This window comes from Microcaecilia unicolor, chromosome 8, assembly GCF_901765095.1.
Source record: "Microcaecilia unicolor chromosome 8, aMicUni1.1, whole genome shotgun sequence".
Classification (NCBI taxonomy): domain Eukaryota; kingdom Metazoa; phylum Chordata; class Amphibia; order Gymnophiona; family Siphonopidae; genus Microcaecilia; species Microcaecilia unicolor.
The window spans coordinates 15,924,578-15,952,365 of NC_044038.1; the positions used below are offsets into that span (position 1 = coordinate 15,924,578).

The following is a 27,788-nucleotide window of genomic DNA, read 5'->3' on the forward strand; positions in this document are numbered from 1 at the left end:
TGTTCTATATTTGTGAAAAAGACATGGTTTTCTGTTGGCAGAATAATTTTTACTAATGTCTTGGTTAGTTTTACAATGGGTGTATTCAGTGGTGTGCTGGTAAATTTTTAACAACAGGCTCTCTCCCCGGTCCACCTCGGCGCCCCCCCATCCACCGCTGCGCCCACCCACCCACCTCTGCGCCCCCCCCCCAAAAAAAAATGTTGCAGAGCTGGCCATAGCCAGGGGGAGGGGGCAATGCATTACTCTCTCCAGGAAAAAAAATTAAATGATCCCAGGTTCCAATCTAATTCATGTTTAATATGGGATAAAATGCCATAAATAAGTAAATAAATATAAACTTTTAACGTTCAGCACCTAATTCTCAAAGTGGACATATTCCAAACACTATAATGAAAATAAAATTATTTTTTTCTACCTTTGTTGTCTGGTGACTTTGTTTCTCTGATCATGCTGGTCCAGTATCTGATTCTGCTGCTCTCTATCTGTTCCCTTGACTCCGTTTCCAGGGCTTCCTTTCCATTTATTTCTTTTCTTTCCTCCTTCATTTGTGATCCTCCGCAGACTTGACTGTCCAGTGGATCTAGCTTCTTCCTATTTTCTCCATCCATGTGCAGTTTCTCTCCTCAATTCCTTTTCCCTCATCTAATCTCCTTCCTCTATCTTCCCTCCATGTCCAGCATTTCTTCTCTCTCCCTTCCCTCCCCTCCATCCATGTCCAGAATTTCTCTTGCTCTCCCCTCCATCCATGTCCTGAAACTCTCCTCTCTCCCCTGCCCCCCTCTCCCCATCCATGCCCAGCAAATCTCTCCCCTGCCCCCTCTCCCCATCCATGCCCAGCAAGTCTCTCCCCTGCCCCCTCTCCCCATCCATGCCCAGTGATTCTCCTGCCTCCCCTGCCCTTCCCTCCCGCTCCCAAACATGTCCAGCAAACATGTCCGCCCCCACCCTCCCCTCCCGCTCCCATCTGTCTTTTTTAATTATCTCCGTCGAAGCCCGCGCTATTTAAAGCCCTGCTGCGTGCAGGCCGTCTCTCCAGGCTTCCCCTGCTTGCTTCGGTGATGTTCGTGCCCTTAGTCCCGCCTTCACGGAAAAAGTAAATGACGTCAGAATGACGTCAGAAGGCGGGACTAAGGGCGTGAATGTCACCGAAGCAAGCAGGGGAAGCCTGGAGAGACGGCCTGCATGCAGCAGTGCTTTAAATAGCGATTTCGACAGAGGTAATTTAATAAGTCAGATGGGAGCGGGAGGGTGGGGGCGAAGGACATCGTTGGACATGCTTCGGAGCGGCAGGGGAGGTAAGCATGGCCTGTGATGGCGCCCTCCTGCCATGCTTACCTCCCCTAATGGAGCCGGCCCGCCCCCAACATCAACCGGCTCGCAAGAGCTGTCAAAATTTAACAAGCGGCTCTTGCGAGCCGGACAGACCCAGCTCCAGCACACCACTGGGTGTATTGATGTTCTAGTGCTCACTGCAGTGTTTAAGATGCTGCCTTTCCTAGGTACACCCTCGTTGTATGACTCGTGGATTATTACTAAAAATAATATTTTCATATAGAGGAGGGGGTGTTAAAAAATGATGGGCCCCGGGTATCAAATATGCTAGGTACACCACTGGCAACCAACCTTCATATAATAAAAAACTGCTGGCTATCTACCCAGCAACAAGCAACAGGGGGATCTGAGAGACCCTGCCTTCTTTGCAGCAGTTTCTCCTGGGTGGTACTTGTAACTTTTCACATTTGGGATGGGACACCCTTCACTCCTCTAGATATTAACCCTGAGCAGATCATTGACACCTATAATGCGAAGTCTAGTCGCCAGATGCTACTTCACTAATGTGACCATTTCGTTTTGGGATTTTTGCATGGATGGAAATAGCAGTGTTTAATAATTGATAACATTTTTGAATAGTATACATTGGTTAGTATATGCTTTGAGCAACCACTTTATTTTTTGACATATGATACATATCTAATATCTATATTTAATAAAAGGTATTAATTGTGACTATTTTATTTTTACTTATTTTTTTTCTGTGTTGTCAGACAATTATGGATGTAAGCCCCACCCCTAACCCCACCCCCTTTAGCCTCCCCAAACAGTTGGGCCACTGACCGCCTATGCAAAGACCTCACCTATTAGCGTGGCTGTAAGATTCTGCTGTCCACAGAGAACATCCATTACAGATATTCCTTCTGAACAGGATTCCTTTATGATTCAAAAATGCGTGGGATAAACATAAAGGAATCCTGTTCAGAAGGAATGGATCCTCAGAAGCTTAGCAGAGATTGGGTGGCAGCGCCAGTGGTTGGGAGGCGGGGCTACTCCTGGGTAGACTTCTACGGTCTGTGCCCTGTAAATGACAGATACAAATCAAGGTCAGGTATACATATAAAGTAGCACATATGAGTTTATCTTGTTGGGCAGATTGGATGGACCGCACAGGTCTTTTTCTGCCGTCACCTACTATGTTACTTCACCCAACCCCCTCCCTTTTTACTGCACTTTTAATCGAAGAAAAAAAAAGATGATATCAACCATTCAATACCCTGCTAGCAGTTGCTTTAAGCAGGGATCAAAAGCGCTCCCAAATTCGTTGGAAGTTCACAATGGGACCAGAAGAAAGTTCCTGTATTGTTAGTCATTTGTTTCATTTCTAAAACAACACAGCATAAAGTAAACATAACTTTTGTTTGTTTCCTTTCATTTTAGGGTGGGGAAAGAGATGTGGGATTTAGCTCATATCTTTTTCAAAGTGAATTACACTCAGGTACAGAAAGTATTGCTCTGTTCTTGGAGTGCTTACAATGGAAGGTTAAGTGACTTGCCCAAGGTGGAGAAGTAGCCTAGTGGTTAGTGCAGTGGACTTTGATCCTGGGGAACTGAGTTTGATTCCCACTGCAGCTCCTTGTGACTCTGGGCAAGTCACTTAACCCTCCTATTGCCCCTGGTACAAAATAAGTACCTGAGTATATGTTAACTGCTTTGAATGTAGTTGCAAAAGGTGGTATATCAAGTCCCATTTCCCTTTCCCTATTTGAGATTCTACATGGAATGTTGCTACTATTGAGATTCTGTTGCTACTATTTGAGATTCTACATGGAATGTTGAGATTCTGTTGCTACTATTTGAGATTCCACATGGAATGTTGCTGTTCCACTAGCAATGTTCCATGTAGAAGCCTGTCCTTGCAGATTAGCAACGCAGCCGCGCAGACTTCTGTTTCTGTGAGTCTGACGTCCTGCACGTACGTGCAGGACCTCAGACTCACAGAAACAGAAGCCTGCGCGGCCGCATTGTTGATCTGCAAGGGCAGGCTTCTACATGGAATGTTGCTAGTGGAGGAGTTAGCCTAGTGGTCAGTGCAGCGGCCTTTGATCCTGGGGAACTGAGTTCAATTCCCACTGCAGTTCCTTGTGACTCTGGGCAAGTCACTTAACCCTCCATTGCCCCTGGTTACAAAATAAGTACCTGAATATAGGTAAACAGCTTTGAATGTAGTTGCAAAAAAGGTATATATCAAGTCCCATTTCCCTTCCCCCTACAAGGAACAAGGGTGGGATTTTACGCAATACGTAATAGAACAATTTAATAGACACCGTAGCGTAGGGTATAAGTAAAGATGGAACATATAGCTAGGTAAGAGAGTAAGAGGAGTTAGAAAGTAAGGTGACTAATTTAAAGTTGCACATGAGGTCAGAGAGATGATTAAATGTTATCTCAGCTAGGGTAGGAGTGGAAAAACAGCTACAGTATGTGCAACCCCTGTGTGTCACTCCTTGTGTGTGCATGAGACCAAAGTTCGTTACTTCTTCCATTAAAGGCCTGGTTGAAGAGCCAAACTTTCACCTGCTTCCTGAAGTACAGCCTTGGGTTTGCTTTTCTAAATACATGAAAATTCCTAAATGAAATGACAATCAAAAATGTTTGTACACGTCCTTAGTAGTGGGGGCTCAAGGCTGTCCTGAAATCTGGCTTTGCTTGATTTCATATCTATTACATGCTTAAGATATCCTGGCAACCAGATAAGTTGGGTGGGCAGATTGTGGAAGCATTGGTCAAAGAGTTCTATTATCGAACTTCGATTACCTTAAACACACAAAAAAAAATCCAGACCACTTTACATTCCTGAGCACTGGAGTACAGAAAACAGTGAAGTGTACAGTGGATCTCAAGTTACCACTAATTCATTTGAAAAGGGACTTTTTAAACAGAAAAACCCCAGCTGTTTCCCCTGACAAAGATCAGGGTCCAGATCAGATGGTTATTTAAATCCTAATTTAACTGAATCATTTCTATAGCCCAAACATGCCATACCCAGATGCCTTCGGCTGTATTGTGTAAATGGAGTTTGAGCATCAGCCTGTCTAGTTTTCACTCTTGAATCCATTCCACGAAGAAGGTAACAGAAGGGGTAACAACAGTTAAAACAGAATGGACCCTACAAAGGCCAGCTCAGCAAGCTCTTTGGAACCAGCCGTTGCATGTTAAATTATTTTAGGAAACACGAAAAAAAAAATGTTCAGCTGAGTGTTGAGAAACAAGCAGAACAGCACTGAAGCGAGATAAAGCAGCAAAAACGTTGCAACCCACGGCCTCCAATCCTCGACGCCCCTCTCCATCTTCCTACAGAAGAAAGGGTAGAGGCGCCTAGGCTAAGTGGTAGCAAAGAAAAGCCCCCCCCCCCCCAACAAACACTCTAAAATCTTGCAACCAGCTATTTAAAAATGCTTTGAACGAAAGCAGATTGCTGTATAGATTTCTTTTGCAGAGACTATCGCCTGGTTGCAGCTTTAGATCACTTGAACGCATTAAATAAAGGTCGACACAGACAACCCTAATATAAACCGATTCCTTCTTATCCGTCTGACTTTTTGCAAGATCCGACGTAAGCGTTAGCCAGAGACGAGTGTCGTCTGGCACCGATACCGGGGCGCCCAGGGAGGGATCCAGGCATCAAAGCGGCAGTACCGGCAGCAGCCAGCAGGGGGCGCCAGAGAGCCCGGGGGGGAGGAGCCGGCAAACAAAGAGAGCCTTGGCGAACGGAAGCCCCTGCGAGGCGGTACTGGCAGCAGCAGCAGGAGGAGCGGGGGCACCGGGCGCTCCCCGCACCATTCATCCGCGCCTCCGATCATGCCGGGGAGGGAGCCCGGAGGCCTGGGGCAGCGAGCGCGGGGCTGCGGGAGGCGAGCGTGACTCTCTGCGGACGGGGCTCGTCGCCTCTGCCGCCCCCATGGCTTCCCTGGTGAATTATTCCCCTCCGTGGTGGGTGAAGCTGCTGCACAGGCTGCCCCACATTAACCTGAAGTGGGAGCCCATCAGTAACGAGTTCCAACCGGAGGACACCGAGTACCAACAGGTAAGAGCCCCAGAGTCCACCTGCCGGTACCGATCGGGGGGGGGGGGGGGGGGGACTCGACGATCGGGTATAGAGTAGAGCGAGACCAGACCCGGTTCGGCGGCTGACGCGCTCCGACATGACGGGAAAGACCCGGTTTCCGTTTTTTTTTTTTTCTGTCCGACGGGAACGGCGTGTTGTCATGTTGACTGAGACAATGGACGGAAGGAGGTGACACCTGGAAAGACAGTGGTGGCGGAGGAGACCTGCCACAGCCTGGCTGATGCATTGTCTTGGGAGAAAAGAGAAGCAGATCTGGGATGAAATAATTGGACTCCCTAAATGACCCCAAACCGTTCTGAGCTCGATCGAAATCCTCACTGCTGGCATAGTTAATAGGAGCCGACTCTGTGGGTGCTTGAGCACCCCCCAATATTGAGGAAATTCCTTGTATGTGTCCAAGGGAAGGTTATTTCCACTGGGCTTAGCACCCCCCAATAATTTTGAAAAGTTGGCTCCTATGACCTGGCCAGCGGAGTGAGGGGTCAGGGTCAGGGCACTGTTCGTGCACATTAGTCACTCTTATGGAATAGAGAGTCAACATCTGTAAAATGAATGAGTTGAAATTACATGAAAGCATAATACCACCCAGCATATGAAATCTCATCGTGTGACCCTGCACTGGATTGAATAGTAAAGGTTTCTCGGGCAAACTTGGCTGTTTATTTATTTATCAGTCTGAAGGGGGCAAAGTAGACGTCTGTCTGATGTCACAAGTGCTTGCTTGACCCCTTGCCTTCAATTGTAAGTGGAGCTGAAGTGGCAAAGGCTGACTTGGTCATCTCCTGCTGCTGTTGCTTATACAGGACATGGCAGCAGCAGGATTCAGAGATCTACCTGCTCCATCTTGCAAAATGACTTTAGTAATATAGAGCTCTATTGTTTGCTAAACAGAGGGAGGGGAGGGTTGGCTTTTTAGATCTGCCTGGTTAAACTTCTGCACAGCCCTCGGTTATTGACTGTTGATCTTGGAAATTATTTTAAGTATGTATTACCGTCCATTGCAGTTGTAGGAAACTTAGAGTTGCTCTGTTGAGGAAGTGAAACATGTTGCCAAGGACACAGAATATGTGGCCAGTTTCTAGATGAAACAAGTTGTTTCTGTTACCATTATATTTGGATCATCTATCTGCTAGAAATATAAAAAAAAGAAACGCAGAATAAACGCTACTTATAAGCTGAATTGGGTGACTATATATGTTTTTTTTTTTGTAATTCTGATAATCAAGAAGTCCAGGTTTGGGTGCCACACTTCAAGAGCTATGAGGAAGAATTCTTAAGACCGAGAGTAATGAAGTGCTGAAGGTTTTTAATAGTATGACCTGTGAGGAGAGACTGAAAAGAGCTGAATTTGTATTAGTATAAAGAAATTGGAGGGGATGACTTATTTTAAGGGCTATTCCAAGTTGCAAGTTGCCCTCTGGCACCGCCCTGCCCTGCCTCCTGCTGTGTCACCACCAATGAGAGGCGACGGTTGGCTAGGAGCAAGCTTTGTTTCCCTCCATATTTGCATAAAGTGTGGCTGCTCCGCTTGTACAGCCCTTGGTATGGTGCTGCTTATTGGTTATTCATTGCAGTGTCACAGCCAGGGGCGTAGCTACTATGGGGCCACGGGGGCCTGGGCCCCCCTGCCGACGACCTTCTCAACCCCCCCTCCCGCCATCAATCCACCGTCTGCTACCTTTGCTGGCGGGGAACCCCAAACCCCACCAGCCGAAGTCTTCTTCCTTCGTTTGGTTTCCGAGTCAGATGTCCTGCACATACAATGTGCAAGACGTCAGACTCACAGAAACAGAACGAAGCCCTGCAAGGCAGTGGCATTCCTAGGGGGGCTGACACCCGGGGTGGATCGCCGATGTGCCCCCCCGGATGTAGCATGACCTCCCCCCCCCCGGCGAAAGGACAACCCCCACGAAAGAACCCCCCACCCGGGTGCACGCCACTGGGGGGTGCCGCGTGCACCTGTCCGTCGTTCGTTCCATGCTCCCTCTGCCCCGGCACCCCCCCCAGCCCCCACCGCCCCCCCCCCCAGGAATGCCACTGCTGCAAGGCTTCGTTCTGTTTCTGTGAGTCTGACATGTGCAGGACGTCAGACTCGGAAACTAAACGAAGGAAGAAGACTTTGGTTGGCGGGGGTTGGGGTCCTCTGCCAGTAAAGGTAGCAGACGGAGGGGATGGCGGGGGTAGGGGGTTGAGAGGGTCGTCGGCAGGGGGGGGGTCAAAGTTCATGGTGGTGCTGGTGGCGGTGGGGGGTGTTGGCAATGGTGGCGGGGGGGGGGTCAGCAGCGCCTGGGGGGGGCTTAAATGTGCCCCCTCACCTCGGGCTCTGGACCCCCCTCCCGCCAAAGTCTGGCTACACCCCTGGTCACAGCCATGGCTGGACCCAGGTGGGAACACAGCCCCACCCTCTTTGGACTCACACCCATCCAGAGTGGCAAATCCTTGCTGTGGTTAGCATGGATCCCCAAGTCCTGCCAGCAGAACACTCCTGGCATCTGTCCCTGCCCTCTCCCACTGGTTCTGGCATCTCTCTATCTCTCACACTGCCCTGCCCCACCCCCCACCACTTCACTTCTGGAGGTTGCCAGCAGCAAGTAGCAACACCTGTGCTATTCTCACTGGCTCCAGAGCCTTCCTTCTGATCTGGTCCAGCCTATGTGGAATCGGGAAATTGCACCAGAACGAGCAGCATGTGTGAGCTGCTTCTCATTGCTGGCAACTTCCGGAAGTGTAGTATTCAAAAGATATGTGTTTATGTGAGGGGGGGGGGTGGAGTGTTGAGAGACCGGGAGAGATATCAGATTGCCAGCAGGGAAGGGGAGGAAGAGATGCCAGACCTCTGGAGGGGGGTGGAGAGAAAATTTCATAGCCACCCAAAATTGGTTAGTGCACCAGTCTTGAAATCCAGAGTTGGCAGGTTCAAATCCCACTGCTGCTCCTTGTGATCTTGCCTCAGGTACAAACTTAGATTGTGAGCCCTCCTGGGACAGAGAAATATCCAGAGTACCTGAATGTAACTCACCTTGAGCTACCACTGAAAAGGATGTGAGCAAAATCTAAATTAATAAATAAAGATTCTAGAATTCTGAAGAATAACAAGATTCCATAAAGAATTTTGAAGTGTAGCAACATTCCATGTAGAACCCCAAAGAGTAACAAGATTCTTGTGATCTTGGGCAAGTCACTTAACCCTCCATTGCCTCAGGTACAAACAGATTGTGAGCCCTCCTGGGACAGAGAAATATCCAGAGTACCTGAATGTAACTCACCTTGAGCTACTACTGAAAAAGGTGTGAGCAAAATGGAAATTAAGAAAAAACAAAAACATGTTGTGCTAAAAAAATAGTTGTTACAATACATAAAGGTGTATTGGGTTATATAAGAAGGTATTGATCAGTTGAGTTCTGCATATTTAACGGGGGTTGGAATAGGAACAAAATAATTTTAAATTGCAACAAGAGAGATTAAAGATGGATGTTGGAAGAGCTTTTTAATCATAAGGCTAGTTAAGCACAGGAACACGTGAGTAACCAAGTGGTAGAATCTCCCACCCTTAGGTTTTTAAAGAGCAAAATACCACCCTCATTTCTCTTGGTACAGCAGATGCTACCTGGAAGCTGGCGAATGGACTGGAGGACCCCTTGTGGTCCCTTCCAGCTGTATCTGTCAAAGAATCTGTGCGTTTGTGAATTGTGGTACAGATCAATGGCTCAGGCGTGCAATTCAAACCACAGAGCGATACAGTTTAAGAGCTCTATAGGCCCTGAGAGATCTTTCTGTTATAAAATGGTGGTTTTCTTGTCTATCAACAAAGGGTTTTAAAATAGAGAATGACATGGGGATGAGTAACCATGGGGATGGGGACAAACTTTGTCCACGTGTCATTCTCTATTTTAGAACCTGGAGCTTCCAGGTGAAAATGAGGTACATGATTAGAGCTGGCATCGCACGGGTAACCAGGATCAATAAGCGCCAGATCGGATTGCTCAGTTTTCCAATTTTTCTCTTCTAAGCAGTCGGGACAGAATGATGTAGACTGTTGTTCTGTCACATTTATCTGTCCTGGATCCTCAGAAGCTTAGCGGAGATTGGGTGGCAGAGCCGGTGGTGGGAGGCAGGGATAGTGCTGGGCAGACTTATACGGTCTGTAACATAACACAGTAGATGACGGCAGAAAAGGACCTGCACGGTCCTGCCAGAGCTGGTGGTGGGAGGTGGGGCTGGTGGTTGGGAGGCGGGGATAGTGCTGGGTATACTTTCTACGGTCTGTGCCCTAAAAATGGCAGATACAAATCAAGGTCAGGTATACACAAAAAGTAGCACATATGAGTTTATTTGGTTGGGCAGACTGGATGGACCGTGCAGGTTTTTCTCTGTCGTCATCTACTATGTTACCAGCCAGCTTATTTTCGAAAGAGAAAGACGCCCATATTTCGACCCAAATCGGGAGATGGGCATCTTTCTCCCGTGGGCGCCCAAATCGGTATAATCGAAAGCCAATTTTGGGCGTCTTCAACTGCAATCTGTCACGGAAATGGGCAAAGTTGACGGAGGCGTGGTGAAGGCAGGACTGGGGCGTGTTTATCGACCGAGGAGTGATGGGCGCCCTCGGCTGATAATCGAAAAAAGAAAGGCGTTTTTAGCGCGAATTTGGGTCACTTTTTTTGGACCCTTTTTTTTCACGAACAAGTCCCAAAAAAGTGCCCTAAATGACCAGATGACCACCGGAGGGAATCGGGGATGACCACCCCTGACTCCCCCAGTGGTCACTAACCCCCTCCCACCAAAACAAAAAAAAAAAAACTTAACTTTTTTTCCAGCCTGTATGCCACCCTCAAATGCCATACCCAGCTCCATCACAGCAGTATGCAGGTCCCTGGAGCAGTTGTTAGTGGGTGCAGTGGACGTCAACCAGGTGGACCCAGGCCCATCCCCCCCTACCTGTTACACTTGTGGTGGTAAATGGGAGCGCTCCAAACCGCCCCCAAAACCCACTGTACCCATATCTAGGTGCCCCCTTTCAGCCATAAGGGCTATGATAATGGTGTTTGTGGGCAGTGGGTTTTGTGGGGGATTTGAGGGTCTCAGCACCCAAAGGAAGGGAGCTATGGACTTGGGAGGTATTTTAGTTTTTTTTTTTTTTTAACTTGTTACAAGTGCCCCCTAGGGTGCCCGATTGATGTCCTGGCATGTGAGGGGGACCAGTGCACTATGAATCCTGGCCCCTCCCATGACCCAATGCCTTGGATTTGTTCGTTTTTGAGATAGCCGGCTTCGTTTTCCATTATCGCTGAAAAACGAAACCGCCCAGCTCAAATCCACACATATCTGATGCATTTGCCCGGCACAAACCGTATTATCGAAAAAAAAAGATGGACGCCCATTTTTTTTCGAAAATACAGTCTGTCCCGCCCCTTCACCTACCCGTTCTCGGACATAGACGCCCATGGAGATGGGCGTTTGCATTTGATTATGCCCCTCCAGGTTTGCTAGGTGTTGATTTACTGCCATAAAAGTGTGGATAACACAGCATAATAATAAGCCACATATTCTGTAAAATGTTATGTAGTCCTAAGCTTAAAACATCACAGACAGCGGGCTGGATATTTGAAGTGGTTTGTATGTTTAATGGCGGCTGTTATATGTCTGATCTAGAGGTGTGCAGGGGGATGGGGACAACAAGAAACTTGTGGGAATCTGCAGTGTTGGTTATTAATACCGTGTGGATGGGAGGGGATGGATCCAAAGTGAAGGGGAACGGGAGACAATGGGGATCAGATTATGTCCCTGCGTACACCTTGATTGAGGAAATTTGAAACACCAACAGCTTAGCTAAAATAAAATTAAAAAATTGTTAAAAATCAAAAGAAGGCGCCATGTTGTTTTGTGTTAAATTTTAACAAGTTATAGGCTGCATTTTGGGCTAGATTCAGTAAATAGCACCTAAAAAGCTGGCGCCAACCCCCTCCCCCCAGTTAAGCGGTATTCTATAAGCCACGCCTAGAGTTCAGTGTGGCTTATAGAATAGTGCTTAAGTGTTGTGGTCATGACCATTTCCACCGAAGAAAACATGATGCAAACGCCTGCACTTAAATTTACATGCGGAGCACCCTTATTCTGGAATTAAGCGCACAACTCAAAACCACGTCCCCATTCCACCCCAAAACACCCGTGACCATCCTCTTTTTCATGCGCCCTTTTTCGAGCCATGCATAAAAGTTTAGGCGTGGATCACGTGCCTACCTTTATGTGCATAACACCCAATTAAATCTAATTAGTGCCAATAATTAAGCCAATTATTGGCACTAATTGGCTCATTATTCAATTAAACTGCGTGCACAAATCAGAACTGCGCCTAAATTTGCGCATGCAATTTTTGATGACCTTTATAGAATCAGGGTTTATGTTTTGTTTGAATTTACAAATCTTTTAAATGTGGATTGGGTACGGGGATGGGAAAGAGAACTGTGGGGATGGTGAGGGAACGGTAGCGATATGACAGGAATGGGGTGGGGAAGGAAAAGAATTGACTGGGGATGGGTGAAGATGGGGACCAGATTATGCCCCCCTCCCCCGTGCAATTGAAACATAAACATGACAGCAGATAAGGGCCACGTGGTCCATCCAGTCTACCCATCCTCAGTAACCACTAACTCTTCTTTTCCTAAGGGATCCCACATGCCTGTCCCATGCTTTCTTAAATTCTGACACAGTCCTCATCTCCACGATCCCTGCCAGGAGGCCATTCCACTCATCCACCACCCTTTCTGTGAAAAAGTATTTTCTTAGATTCCTCCGAAGCCTATTTCCGCTTAACTTCATCCCATGTCCTCTCACTATAGAGGTTTTCTCCGTTTGAAAAAGGAATACCCCACTGGGGTACTTAAATGTCTCTATCATATTTCCTCTCTCCCAGGGTATATGTGTTGAGGTCCATAAGCCTGTCCCTATATGTTTTACGGCAGAGACTGCTAACCAATTTTGTAGCCGCCCTCTGGACCGACGCCATTCTATTTATGTCTTTCTGTAACATAGTAAATGATTGCAGATAAAGACCTTTACGGTCCATCCAGTCTGCCCAACAAGATAAACTCATTTTACATGGTATGTGATACCTTATATGTATACCCGAGTTTGATTTGTCCTTGCCAACCTCAGGGCACAGACCGTAGAAGTCTGCCCAGCACTGTTCTTGTACTAAAACTTCTGAAGATTCTGGAATCCTAAAGAGTTACAAGATTCTGGAATCCCAATTAGTAGCAACATTCCGTGTAGAACCCCAAAAAGTAACATAGTAAATGATGGCAGATAAAGACCTGTACGGTTCGTCCAATCTACCCAACAAGATCCAACTCATTTTACATGGTATGTGATACCTTATATGTATACCCGAGTTTGATTTGTCATAGTAACATAGTAAATGACGACAGATAAAGACCTAAACGGTCCATCCAGTCTGCCCAACAAGATAAACTCATTTTACATGGTATGTGATACTTTATACCCGAGTTTGATTTGTCCTTGCCATTTTCAGGGCACAGACCCTAGATGTCTGCCCAGCACTGTTCTTGTACTAAACGTTCTGAAGCTAACATCGAAGCCCCCTAAAACTTATACGCCAACCCATCCATATCTATTCAATCACGATCGGGGCACAGACTGTAGAAGTTTGCCCAGCACTGATTTTGCTTCCCAATTGCCGGTGGTGCCACCCAACGTCTGCTAAGATTCCGTGGATCCATTCCATCCTTCGTAGGTGTAGTCTCCAGAATTGCACAGTACTCTAAATGGGGCCTCACCAGAGACTTATACAGGGGCACTATCACCTCTTTTTTTCCTGCTGGTTATCCCTCTCCTTATGCACCCGAGCATCTTTCTGGCTTTGGCTGTCACCTCTAGTATAAACCTCCAATCCGTGAACATTTAGTGATTCTATCTGGATAATGCTACTGAAAATCCTTACAGACTACCCTTGCCCCAGCCGGGCAGAGCATAGATTTTTTTTTCCTTAAGTCTATGGATAGCCAGCAATATTCAACCTCTATTCATTTATCTGGATGGTTAAATTTAGAACAGCCTATGGATAGAGGTATTTAAATCCCAACCACAGGGTTTAAATATTGATCTGAATGTCTGTTGCTGTCAGACAGCTTATTTTCGGTCCATTGTTGAACTTTTAGCTGTTTGATGATACTGCTGATTGACAGTGATGTATGACAAAATCGATTTAGAACAGGGCAGCCTTTGCCTCTGAAATGTACCTTGTTGCCGAGACTTCCCCTTGAGCTGGAAAAAATGGTTCCGGAATGCATCAAATCTTGGAGTGATTTTGTGTAGGGCTTGATTGCTTTGGTCTACCTTTGTGCTTCTATGGATTATATAATCCAGAGGATTATTGTAGGCAGACATGGGAGGTTACAAATTTGTGCCTGGTTTTCAAACAGCTGTTTTTCTAAAAGTCTTGCACAGAGCCACTTAGTTTACTGGCATAAAAGGCCTGAACAGGTGAAAATGAGAGAGATTAATAGCTGGGAGAAGCCAAGGGAGACGGGATGCCATTTATTGGCATGTAGTGGAGTGTTTTTATATTGAATTTACTTTTTCTTTGTAAAGTGGAGGAGTGGCCTAGTGGTTAGCGTGGTGGACTTTGGTCCTGGGGAACTGGGTTCAATTTCCACTGCAGGCACAGGCAGCTCCTTGTAACTCTGGGCAAGTCACTTAACCCTCCATTGCCCCATGTAAGCCGCATTGAGTCTGCCATGAGTGGGAAAGCGCAGGGTACAAATGTAACAAAAATAAAATAGATACTATTGGAGATTCTACATGGAATGTTGCTACTATTGGAGATTCTACATGGAATGTTGCTATTCCACTAGCAACATTCCATGTAGAAGGCCGCACAGGCTTCTGCTTCTGTGAGTCTGACGTCCTGCACGTACGTGCAGGACGTCAGACTCACAGAAACAGAAGCCTGCGCGGCCATATTGGTGATCTGCAAGGGCCGACTTCTACATGGAATGTTGCTAGTGGAATAGCAACATTCCATGTAGAATCTCAAATAGTAGCAACAGTGGAGGAGTGGCCTAGTGGTTAGGGTGGTGGACTTTGGTCCTGAGGAACTGAGTTCGATTCCCACTTCAGGTACAGGCAGCTCCTTGTGACTCTGGGCAAGTCACTTAACCCTCCATTGCCCCAGGTACAAATAATACTTGTATATAATATGTAAGACACATTGAACCTGCTATGAGTGGGAAAGCATGGGGTACAAATGTAACAAAAAAATAAAATAAACATAATAATTTAAGAGATATGGTTGATCATGTTTTCCAAAATCATATTTTTTTGCAATCTGTGGACGTTAAATTGCTGGGTTTTTTAATGCAAACCTTTCCTATGTTTTAGATAAGACTTTCCTCACTTGTTTATTTTTTTAATTTAGCAGTGTGCCAGGAGCAGAAGAAAACAGACTTGACCTAGTGAAGTTTTGCTGGCATGCAGGGTCCTCACACTGCTGAGTTATACCTTGGGATACATGCTGAGTTCGAAGTTTGTAGGGAAAGACTGTTGAAAGTGATTGTTACAGTGCAAACCAACAGGATGGGAGAGAGAATTCATGGTCCGTGTTTAGAGGGAAAGTTGGGAGGTTGTATGGATGCTATGCCATTGGAGTGGAGGAGTAGCCTAGTGGTTAGTGCAGCGGACTTTGATCCTGGGGAACTGGTTTCAATTCCCACTGCAGCTGTTTATGACTCTGGGCAAGTCATTTAACCCTCCATTGCCCCAGGTACAAATACGTACCTGTACGTACTATGTAAACCACTTTGAATGTAATTGGAAAAAAAACACAGAAAGGCAGTATATCAAGTCCCATTTCCCTTTTCCTATTTGAGATTCTGGAATGTTGCTATTATTTAAGATTCTACATGGAATGTTCCTAGTGGAGGAGTAGCCTAGTGGTTAGTGCAGCAGACTTTGATCCTGGGGAACTGGGTTTGATTCCCACTGCAGCTCCTTGTGACTCCAGGTAAGCCACTTAACCCTCCATTGCCCAGGTACAAATAAGTACCTGTATATACAATGTAAACCACTTTGAATGTAATTGGAAAAAAAAAACACAGAAAGGCAGTATATCAAGTCCCATTAACAAGATTCCATGCACAATCTCAAAGAGCAGCAGCAATGTTCCATGCAGAACCCCAAAGAATAGCAAGATTCTGATTCTGGAATCCCAAAGACTGAGGAGTGGAGGAGTAGCCTGGTGGTTAGTGCAGCAGACATTGATCCTGGGGAACTGGGTTTGATTCCCACTACAGCTCCTTGTGAGTCTGGGCAAGTCACTTAACCCTCCATTGCCCCAGGTACAAATAACCACCTTGAATGTAGTTGTAAAAACCGCAGAAAAATGGTATATCAAGTCCTATTCCTTTTCCCCCTAAATGGCTTGTGTGTCTTCCAGAAGCAGAATGTCTTTATTTGCAAAAATGCCCTCATATGCTAGTAGCAGAGCTAGATCATTGTGAAGAATGCTCGTCCTGAAAATTCAGGTATTAAGGGTCAGTAGATAAAGTGGGAAAAGCATGCAGAGCATAGCTCATGCAGTTCTTTATAACCCCTCTGTGTGTGAGACTATCGCTTAATTGACCAACTCAATGCATTTCTTGATTAGCTTTCAGAGCTGCTCTCTTTTCATTAGGGCCAAACAAACTGAACAGCTAAAAGAGAGAGGATGATGTCTGAATAAAGTGATTAATGGATTTAGTTATAGTGGTGACTATACTCACTTGTTCAATACCCTTATTTTATCATCCCCACCTTAGTAATTCCCTTATCTCTCATTTGTCCTGTTTGTCTGTCCTAATTAGATTGTAAGCTGTGTCACAGGGACTGTCTCTTCATGTTCAAGTGTACAGCGCTGTGTACGCCTAGTAGTGCTATAGAAATGATAAGTAGTAGTAGTCTTTAGGATTCTGGAATCTTGCTACTCTTTGGGATTCTGGAATCTTGCTACTCTTTGGGATTCCGGAACCTTGCTACTCTTTGTCCTTATCTCTTATTTGTCCTGTTTTGTCTGTCCTAATTAGATTGTAAGCTCTGTCAAGCAGGGACTGTCTCTTCATGTTCAAGTGTACAGCGCTGCGTACGTCTAGTAGCACTATAGAAATGATAAGTAGTAGTAGTGGTGGCAGAGGAGCAAAGCGACTAGAACGTTATGGAAAGCAGTTCCTAGTCCGGAAGTGAGATAGAAACCCCCCTGCTCTGGGATAGGTCCTTTGAGGTTAGTTTGAATTTCAAATGCTTAGGATTTGTTTATAGGATTTATTTCCTGCCGTTTTTAATAAATTCCTCCAAGGCAGCTTGGAGCAAGAAGAAGCTAGATGTAGGCGGTAGACAATTATAGCAGAAGAAAATATTGTGCACTGTAACGCACATTAAAACATCTTAATAGACATCATCGTCCTCGTATGATTCCAACTTTTCCTTCAAAGGCAGTCAACTAACGCCCTACCCAGACCCATTCGTTCTATTAAAGACTACCTACTCTTCAGAAAATCGCTGAAAACCCATCTATTCAAGGAAGCTTATCAAAACGCCATGACCTAACCCTACGAACCTGATCCTACGACAACAGCAATGACTCAGACCACGCCTCCTCCAATTTTCTTTTTCCCCTATGCTTACCCTGACCCTATCCCCTGATTATCTCAATCTAGGCCTAAAACTAGCACCTCCTACTACCTCCATAATATTACCTATCTACACTTCCTACTATTTATTTTGTTACATTTGTACCCCACGCTTTCCCACTCATGGCAGGCTCAATATTGTATACAAGTACTTATTTGTACCTGGGGCAATGGAAGGTTAAGTGACTTGCCCAGAGTCACAAGGAGCTGCCTGTGCCTGAAGTGGGAATCAAACTCAGTTCCTCAGTTTCCCAGGACCAAAGTCCACCACCCTAACCACTAGGCTACTATTGGAGATTCTACATGATGTTGCTATTCCACTAGCAACATTCCATGTAGAAGTCGGCCCTTGCAGATCACCAATGTGGCCGCGCAGGCTTCTGCTTCTGTGAGTCAGACTCACAGAAACAGAAGCCTGCGCAGCCTTCTACATGGAATGTTGCTAGTGGAATAGCAACATTCCATGTAGAATCTCCAATAGTAGCAACATTCCATGTAGAATCTCCAATAGTATCTATTTTATTTTTGTTACATTTGTACCCTGCGCTTTCCCACTGATGGCAGGCTCAATGCGGCTTACATGGGGCAATGGAGGGTTAAGTGACTTGCCCAGAGTCACAATGAGCTGCCTGTGCCTGAAGTGGGAATCGAACTCAGTTCCCCAGGACCAAAGTCCTCCACCCTAACCTCTAGGCCACTCCTCCACTCTTCAAGCTTAACCTGTTTTCTCCGTTCTATACTTTGTAATCCTACTACTATGTAAGCCGCATTGAACCTGCTATGAGTGGGAAAGTGCGGGGTACAATTGTAACAAATAAATAAAATAAAATCACAGCGGGTAAGCAGAGGTAGAATATATAGATAGAAAATAAGAGCGAATAACTCCTGTTACTCTAAGTTAAGGGGAAATTGCACAGTAGGTCAGAAAAGGTGCAGGAAAATGATCTGTTTTAGAGTAACAGTGCATAAGCGAGTCCTTGTGTGTGTGTGACTAGCTAACTAGCTTCTTCCATTAAAGGCTTGGGAGCAGAGCCAAGCTTTTATCTGCTTCCTGAAGTACAGAGAGTCTTCTGGTGAGCAACATTTTTTTTTTCCCTGGGAGTGCATCCCAGAGTGTGGGGACTACTCCGGAGAAGGCTCATGGGCTAAGGCTGCCAACTGGATCCAGATTCGCAGGACATACTTCATGAACCCAGTCCTGGGTTTACTCCAGTGCATGCTGGGACTTGTAGTCTTGCTTTTGTAGGGAACGTAATGGGGAAATTAGAACTGCATGGCCCTTGGACATGCACAGACGGACGTCCTGTTCTTCAAGTACACTGGCCCATTTCCTTTAAGGGCCTTAAATATCAGACATAGTTTTAAATTGAGCCCTGTATTGTACCGGTCGCTAGTGAAGCATTTGCAGAAATGGTGTTATATGATCATTTTGCTTACAACCTGATTGAGACTGATGGGCTGGAGTGTAAATTTTAAGGGGCTTCAACATTAGCTTCAGAACTTTTAGTACAAGAACAGTGGGCAGACTTCAACGGTCTGTGCCCTGAGAATGGCAAGGACATACCATGTAAAATGAGTTTATCTTGTTGGGCAAACTGGATGGACCGTAAAGGTCATTATCTGCCGTCATTTACTATGTTACTATGTTGCTCTTTGGGGTTCTACATGGAATGTTGCTACTAATTGGGATTCCAGAATCTTGTAACTCTTTAGGATTCCAGAATCTTCAGACCTTTTAGTACAAGAACAATGCCGGGCAGACTTCTAGGGTCTGTGCCCTGAGAAAGGCAAGGACATATCAAACTCGGGTATAAAGTATCACATACCATGTAAAATGAGTTTTATCTTGTTGGGCAGACTGGATGGACCGTACAGGTCTTTATCTGCCGTCATTTACTATTTTACTATGTATATTACTATGTTACTAACCTTCTATTAAGTTTTGCTGCAGCATTCTGAATCATTTGGAGCTGGTGCAAAATGTAGTCAGACCAATTTACAGTGTATTACAGTAATCCAGTCTTGGTGATGTTATTGTGTTGAATCACTATGATAAGACTTGCCTTCTCAGTGTATGGGGAGAGACAGCACAGTTACAGATGACAGAGGCAGCTCTTGAAGCATGCTTGGATTTGGGAGATCAGTGTGAGCCAGTACCCCGAGGTTCCTCATCTATGATTTAAGGGGGGAGTTGCTAGCTCGCAAAAGGGATTTTAATGTCGGGGGATTTGTGTCAGGAGCCCACAGGAGATCAATTTTATTTGGATTCGGGTTAATTTAGCTGCTGTTAGGCCGTTTTTGAATTGCTGCTAAACAGTCAAACTGGGGTTGAAGATAAGTCTGGTTCAATCTGTGTAGATGTAGAACTGTGCCCACTGACTGAAGCAGCTTGGCTAATGGCTTGAGGAAGATATTAAAATAGGGGATGGTATCAATCCTTGTGGTATCCTGCAGGTCAGCGCCCACTGTGGTGATGAGATGCTACCAAACGATATGGACTGACAGGATCTAAATCAGGCAATCTCTGTCTGTATAGACTTACTCATTCTTATCTTAATTTCTGTTCTGTTTTGCTAAATGTTAACAGGAGTGTGAAGTGGACTCCCAGGCTCACGTTCAGAGGTTCCCCAACCCCCCCCCCCCCCCCCCCCGCCTCTCTCCTGGAGCAGCCAAGGGATTACAAACCAGTCGAGAGCCAAAGAGAACTGACATTTTAGTACATATGAAGACGTGGCCTTTTGTCTTCAAGAATTTGCAAAAATGTTCCTATATTTTTAATTTTGGGGTGGCGGCATGCTTCTGGTAATACTTCTTGATTTGAGGAAAAATTCAGAAGCTTCTCTTGGAAATAATACCAGCGAAACCTGTAATGACGGCACACGCCCCCCGGCCTCGATTGAGTGAAGTGTCTTATCCACAGCACAGAATAGCTGAGTACTGGAAGGAAAAAATAGCTTTGCTTTCCATCTCTGTTCCTGCAACAGAATTTGCTGGTATCCTTCAGATGACTGGGATCTGCATATTCCCTTGTTCTTTGAGGTTACAAATCCCCTGGCAAGCTGCTTGTTGTTATTATGATGCCCGGAAAAGAAAGGGGTTTATTTACCTGGAGACACTCTTCCCCTTTCACTCCCTGCCTTCCTCATCCATGGGAATAGCCCAGGGGATTACTCCCTGCCTTCCTCCTCTGTAGAAATGAGGCAGCAGACAAGATCCTCTTAGCAACAGGAAGCCAAAGCCAGATGTGCTAAGCATTTTCCTTTAGGACACCCGGGTTCCACCTTTCACATACAAAAAAAATCCATTATACACAGCCAAGACACACGATATCATCATATCTGTTTTGACCCAAGAGACAGAGATTAACACCTCGAAATCCTGACCGAAGCTTTCAAACAAAAAGGCTACAACCCTAAATTAATCTCCTCTTCCCTTAACATACCCAGAGAAAACCTATTGCAATACAAAGAAAAAGAAACAAAACACAGGGAGAAGCCCCCTTATAGTGACATACAATCCGGAGGTGGAAACATTTGAGAAGAATCCTGCAAGATCTACAGCCAGGAGGCTGAATTAGTGAAAGAGATGATTCCCAGCACCACCAGTGCTGGCTTTCCGACAGCCATCTAATTTGAAACTCAAATTTAGTGAAAAGTAATTTTATTTATTTCATTTGTATCCCACATTTTCCCACCTTTTTGCAGGCTCAATGTGGCTTACATAGTACCGTTAACGGCGTTAGTCGATTCCGGTTTGAACAAATACATGGTGTGAATGAATACAAGGTGATATTGTGGTAGATAAAGTACATGTATGGTAGGTACAATTGGGGGGAATTTAGGGAGGGGGGAGGAGTCAGGTAATGTCCATTACGTTCTTTGGTTACTTCGTGTCGCACTGGCATTCCTTGGGTTAGGCGACACACATGGTCCAATCGCCAACCATGTACCTCTATCCAGCAGATTACCCATGGTCATGACAATGAGGCCTTGTGAGCTTCCAGCAAGAATCTCTTATCAGTCACAAGCCTGATGGTACCAGACTCCGCTCCATGGTTCACAGATGTACTGGAGAGTCTGTTTCTGTAAGGCACACTCCTACGCACATTCCCTGGAGATAAGGTGGATGGCTAGTGCACATAAACACATGTGTCCTTGGATGAAGCCAGCTATGCCAACTAGTAGTTCTCCTTGTAGAAAGCTGGTTTCTGTTGTATTCAGGCCTCATGCTGCAGAATCCATATTGGTTCACGAAAAGACTCCTAAAGCCTCCCCACCCCGGAGGTGGAATTAACTACAAGAGAGTCTATTCCATCTCCAACCTAACCGACAATACAACTAGACAGGTTAGAACCAGGACACATGGTCAAGACTAAAGGGATACATCAAAATATGAATATAACAGCAAGCTGAAAAATAATACTCTTAAAAAAAAAAATGAAAACTAGAAATAAATACTTCAGTAAATCACATGGCAATGATCAAAAGCAACTTCAGAAATGCTAATACAGCAAATAACTGAATACTAGAACAAATATGGTGTTAGTAAAATGTCTTAACATATGAAACTATACTCAAAGGCAAAGCAAATGATACTACGTAATGCATGGCAAAAGCTGAAAAAGAAGAGAATGGCACACGTCTTTGCAACCTACCAAGCTTCAAACTGTGCCAACACGTTTCACGGGATCCCACAGTCACTCACATGGGAAAAATATTCAGCATAAGGGGATCCTTCACATGCTCATCCTCAAATGAGAGAGTGGTGGATGCTTGGAATGCCCTCCCGCGGGAGGTGGTGGAGATGAAAACGGTAACGGAATTCAAACATGCGTGGGATAAACATAAAGGAATCCTGTTTGGAAGGAAGGGATCCTCAGGAGCTTAGCGGAGATTGGATGGCAGAGGCGGGGTTGGTGGTTGGGAGGCGGGGCTAGTGCTGGGCAGACTTATACGGTCTGTGCCCTGAAACATGTTACTATGTGGTATATACCATTCAATGCAAAGAGTGTGAAGAAGGGTGCTATATATTCTTTTTTTGTTACATTTGTACCCCGCGCTTTCCCACTCACGGCAGGCTCAATGCGGCTTACATGGGGCAATGGAGGGTTAAGTGACTTGCCCAGAGTCACAAGGAGCTGCCTGTGCCTGAAGTGGGAATCCAACTCAGTTCCTCAGTTCCCCAGGACCAAAGTCCACCACCCTAACCACTAGGCCACTCCTCCACTTGGAGAAACAAGCCAATTTCTAAAGATGAGGCTCAATTTACAGAGACACAATATTAAACACTCCAATGCCAACCAGGATGCCACCTCTTTGGGACAGGACTTTACAAAACCAGAACACTGCATCAATGATTTTATGGCGAGAATACTAAAAGACATGTGGAAGGAAGCCGCAGAAGCGGAATACTGTAGCTCACTATGTATAAAAGTGTTAACAGGATGTAGGATGAGTAATGTAGCCAGTAGGGCTGTTCCAAGGATGACGATTGGAGGATAAAATACTTTATTCTTGACAGGACCTGACATGGCACCGTGTTTCGGCCAAGTGCCTGCTTCAGGGGTCTTTATGTAGCCTTTCAATGTCTTTGAACTTGCTTAAAAAAAACACGTCTTTAAAAAGACACGAAGCTTAAAGCGGAGTAACAAATCCAAGAGGGGTATGTAAACGTATCAAACCATTGTTTCATGCGTTTACATACCCCTCTTGACACCCACCAGAGATTTGGGTTTTCTATTCCACCATAAACCTTAACATTCTACTGCGTTGTCACCCTCTTATCACCCATCCATCTCTCCCTGTCTCTCACCTAACCCACCCCACCCTCTTCCCGTGTCACTACTGGAATGCTTTTGTGTTTCACTTATATATGCTGAACGCTAATCAAAAAATGTATTGTTAGTCCAATAAAAAAAGGTATCAACTTATTTTCATTTCTCTGTTTTGTTTTATTTTATTTCTGTTACTTTTAGGACACAAAATAGGTCCAGGCCTTTATGGAGCTAAGCCCCGCTCCCCCTTGCATAGCGGCTTTCAGTACAGACTGTACGGCTGCTTTAGACCGGTGTCCTTGTTGCGTCTGTGTGTCTTTTTTTTTTGCTTCTGGTGCTGCTAAACCAGCAGCTGTTATCTGTGTGTGTCTGTGTGAAAGTTACCATGGGAGGCTGTGCTCTAGGCAGGGAATATTCTGTTCAGGAGATAAGGAGCTGAGAAAAGTTTGTTTAGGAAAGTTTTAGACAAAGAGGCAATTCACTGGGTAGATCAAACTTTCACTAAAGCTTGTGTAAACTCCCCCCCCCCTAAACTAGCAGAGAGGGGGCCCCTACAGTTTTTGCTCCATCTTGATCTGAAGAAGGTATTATTGCAGTCCAGACTGTTTTAACCGGGAGCAGAAGTGACTGCAGTAACTTAGTTAGGCTTGATTTAAACGCTTTTGTCTTTCTTGGGTCACTTATTTGTATGTTACCTGGGTCAGGAAATCTAGACTGCCCCAATTTGTTTGACTGCACATTTTGTCCTTTAGATCGTAAGCTCCTTTGAGCAGGGACTGCCATTCTTTGTTAAACTGTACAGCGCTGCGTAACCCTAGTAGCGCTTTAGAAGTGTTTAGTAGTAGTAAGTAGCAGTCCCTTGCAGTAGGATCCAGGAACCCATTTTAAATACATTCCCACAATATCTTGAGAAGTACCTCCGAAAGCTGGCCTGATTTTTTTTTCTTTTATTTATTTATTTATTTATTTATTTATAATTTCAAACAATAATATACAAGATAACCTTGCTTTAGGTAATACAGAGACATGTCATATAGAATCAAGTAAATAATTACTTAGACCACAACAATAAGGAAGGGGGTCAGAAAAATTGAAGAGAAATTTAACACAATCATACTTTATAGAAATTAAGGCCTAGACCTAACCACAGGTTTATTAACACTATCTTGAACCCTAATCCTGGAAAGTCATTTAGCATGCTTCTTTAATTCAACAAAACTTCTCAATTGTTCAAGCTCAAAAAAAATATACTTATTTTCCTGATACTTTATAAGACATTTACAAGGATAAGCCAGCAAAAAACTGGCTCCTAGCTTTTTAACATCATCTCTCAATAACAAAAACTTCCGCCTCTTTTCTTGGGTGGACTTTATAACATCCGGATAGATCCATACTCGAGCACCATAAAATAATTTTTGAGAGTTCTTAAAGAATAGTTTCATAATTGAATTAACATCGGGCTCAAAAATAAAAGATACCAATAAAGTAGCACGAGATTGGATCTCAGTCAACGATTTCTCAAGAAATGCTGTCAAATCCTGTAATCCTGAAGGTTGTAAATCATGTTGAACCTTTGTTCTCTGCTGCTCCTCATTTTTTCGTGGAATTGGGAGCTAGTATATTTTATTAATCGGAGGAATACAATCAGAGGAGTAGTGGAGAACTTCAATTACATATTTTTTAAATAACTCCATTGGGCCCAACTCTGTCATAATTGGAAAATTTAATACCCTCAAGTTGAGGCGTCTGTTGAAATTTTCAATTTGATCTAACTTGTTATGTAGGATAATCTTATCCTTAATCAAACTTTCAGCTGATTTTTTTTTCAATGGAATGGAACATAGTTTTCAACAAATTAAGGAACATGGACGTATACTGTATATATATATTTTTTTTATTAGATATTATGAATAAAAAGCTGTGTCTGTGAGAATCTTTAAATGGCTCTTAATGCTTGCATGCACTACTGCGGAACAAGGAAAATATACTGGCTGAGTTATAGCCCTGTCCCTGCTGCTGTTAATACAGATGACTGTACTGGTGTACAGGCAGGTGGAATAGGCCAGTCCCTGCTCCATAGAGCTTTACTAAGAAGCTGCTGCTAATTGAGGGTCTCCCTGGTAGATCCAATGTGTGAGAGGTTCGAGGGAGCTTTGCAGTGCCAGTGGAGAGTGAATAATATATTGGTGTGAAAGGAAGCCGAGTTCAAATCCCATTGCACCTCCTCGTGATCTTGTGCAAGTCACTTCCAGGGGCGTAGAAGGACTTCAAGGTGGTGGTGGGGGGGCACACTTTGGTCTGCCTCCTCGCCGCCCCCCCCCCCCCACCCACTGCTGCCGCTGCACATACCTTGGCTGGCAGGAGTCCCCAACCCCTGCCAGCTGAAAAGTTTGTCCGGCGCTGGTCTCTGCCGCAGTGCTTGCCCTGCTCTCTCTTCCCCTCGCGTCCCGCGTGCACGTTTTAATGAAATTGAGCACCATGCATGCTCAGTTTTCACTAAAACGAGCATTCGGCGATGTGAGGTGAAGAGCAGGGCAGGCAATGCGGCGGAGACCAGCGCTGGACAAATGCTTCAGCTGGCGGGGGTTGGGGACCCCCCGCTGCCAAACCAGGGGCCCAGAGCCAATTTTGGAGGAGGGGGCCCAGGCCCCTGTGGGCCCCCCATAGCTACCCCATTCCACTTAACCCTGTATTGGTTCAGATACAAACTATAGCTTGTGAGCCCTCCAGGGACAGAAAAATCCCTACTGTACCTGAATGTGCACTGCTTCGATAGCTTTGAGGCTCGCAGGCAGTATATAAGAAATTAAAAAAACCAAAACAAAGAAAAGAATTCAACTTAGTGTGTTTTTACAGCCGCAGACAAATTTTTTGGCATTTTTATTTATTACATGTGATATACTGCTTGAGCCTACCCATAGGCATAGACTGTTCATATACACGAATAATCTGTACAGATACCTTTCTGTCCCTAATGGGCTCGTAACCTAAGTATTATTTGTACCTGGGGCAATGGAGGATTAAGTGACTTGCTCGGGGTCCCAAGGAGCTACAGATGTTTCTGGTGTTGGACCTGCATCACACTTTTAAGCTAACCTCTATAGTTGGCCAGATTTTTTCCAGATCCTGGAATGTTCTAATCTTTCTAGAACCATTTCGGGGCGCGGCAGGGTGTATTCTGTCGAAGAAGCGAAGAAGGTCAGGGCTCTGTTTCTACTTTTTTGTTTTTTCAAAAAAGTGTTTTCTATATACAGTATTTCAGAAAGGTCTGTAAAGGTTCCTTGGACAATGAGACGATAGTGAGGACATTTCCATCCTGAATGTTCTGTTTCATGTTATATTCTCTGCTCTGCTGCCATAACGCTGCAACTTGAGAAGCTATTTTATTCATTTAAACCATATGAGGCTGATGTATTCTTGGCTTCTTACCATTTGAATCTGTGTTTTGGGACCTCGGAGTGGTTCCTTTTAAAGAGTTGATTTCACCGTTCAGTCTTCCTTCCCTTAGCTATCGGAGCGTAGCTAGTCATGAACTTTTTCGTGTCACAATGGTTCTTTTGTAAAGCAACAAAAATATGCTGTGAAGTCTCACAGGGATTCTCTCGAAGCGGTTACCTATTGAAACCTAATTCGTATTTTCTTGGACAATGGGGGTTGGCGCTTTTTCACTCTAAAACATCTGATTTAAATTTAGTTAACTGCTTAGAGTAATTTGCAAGGCCAGCCCTGGCTTTTGTCAGGCCCACCGAAGGGGGAGGGGGCAATGTCCCCACCCCCACCACAGCAGCCATCGAGAGAGAAGGTAGGCTTCCTGTGTCAGGCGGAAGGCTGGCTCAGTCTTCTGCTCCTGTGCTAGGTTATAGCATTAATTCCGCTCTGCCAGGCCACAGGTCCTTCTTTCTTGCCATGTCTCGCCTATGTGGAAACAGGAAGTTACTTCTCAGGAGGTGGGACGTGGCAGGAAGAAGGGACCAGTGGCCGGCAGAGCAGAATTAATGCGATAACCCGACACAGGAACAGGAGACAGAGCCAGCCTTCTCCTGCCACCGAAGCCTCCCTTCACACCTGGGGAAGCGGCAGGGGGGCACAGGACAGGAGCAAAAATGGTATGGCGACGGGGTAGGGTGGCGCGGGGGACCCTTAAGATTGCTTCTTTGTTTGTGTGGTATCTCCAATCATTTTTCAGTGTTGGCACCTATGACTAGAAGAATGACAATAGTTTAAAATGTAACTCTTAAAAATGCTGTTCTTCGATCTCTTTGTAATTATAGGTTTGCATGCTGACCTAGGGCTGGTAGGGAGGGTATCTCCTGGGCAGCACCAGTAGGTGTCGTTCATGCTTCCCAGTCCTCCTTCTCTCTAAGCCTGCATACATCCATTCTGTACCCCGACCGAGGGATAACCTTGTCACAAAATTCAATGGCTGACCCATAGGGCCTGCTCCGTACCGTGACTTTATCAGGAAATTGTACTGGCATGTGTATAATTAGTGGATATGTAATTAGGTCACAGGATTATTACTAAATGACCAGTTGGTCGTAATGCTTATCTGGGACTTTCTAAACGGAAATCAAATATCATTATCCCCTACTTATGTAGGGGTGAGCAGTGAAAACCGAATGAACACGTTCAGTAAATCGGATCCGTTTCTATTGCAGAGTTTGAAGGTCCATGTTTGTGCATTACCAGCGAGGAAAAGGTGGGTTTTTGAGCGAGTATCAGTGAGCTGGAGAGTAGCAAATGACACGGGGACAAAGGCTGCCCCCATCCCCGCATCAGTAAAGAATCTCATTCATCCAAAAAACGAGTCATTTGCCTTTTATAAAAAATGATGGCCCTAGTAGGGTGGAGTTTGAGTTTTTCGGGGACAGGGTGGGGAAGGGGGTCAAAGCTTGTGGGGATTGGCCCCGTGTCATATTGGATCAAGAGG

At 45.2% G+C, this 27,788-nt stretch overlaps 1 protein-coding gene across 1 annotated transcript in view; it reads left to right on the forward strand.

The window, feature by feature from the left end:
* Nucleotides 1–5,039: 5,039 nt before the first annotated feature.
* Nucleotides 5,040–27,788, forward strand: part of TTYH3 (tweety family member 3) — a 200,430-nt gene continuing 177,681 nt past the window's right edge. The window contains exon 1 of the mRNA XM_030212872.1: nucleotides 5,040–5,362. Within this exon, the coding sequence (XP_030068732.1) occupies nucleotides 5,237–5,362 (126 nt within the window). The 5' untranslated portion in view covers nucleotides 5,040–5,236. The remainder of the gene's footprint in view (nucleotides 5,363–27,788) is intronic.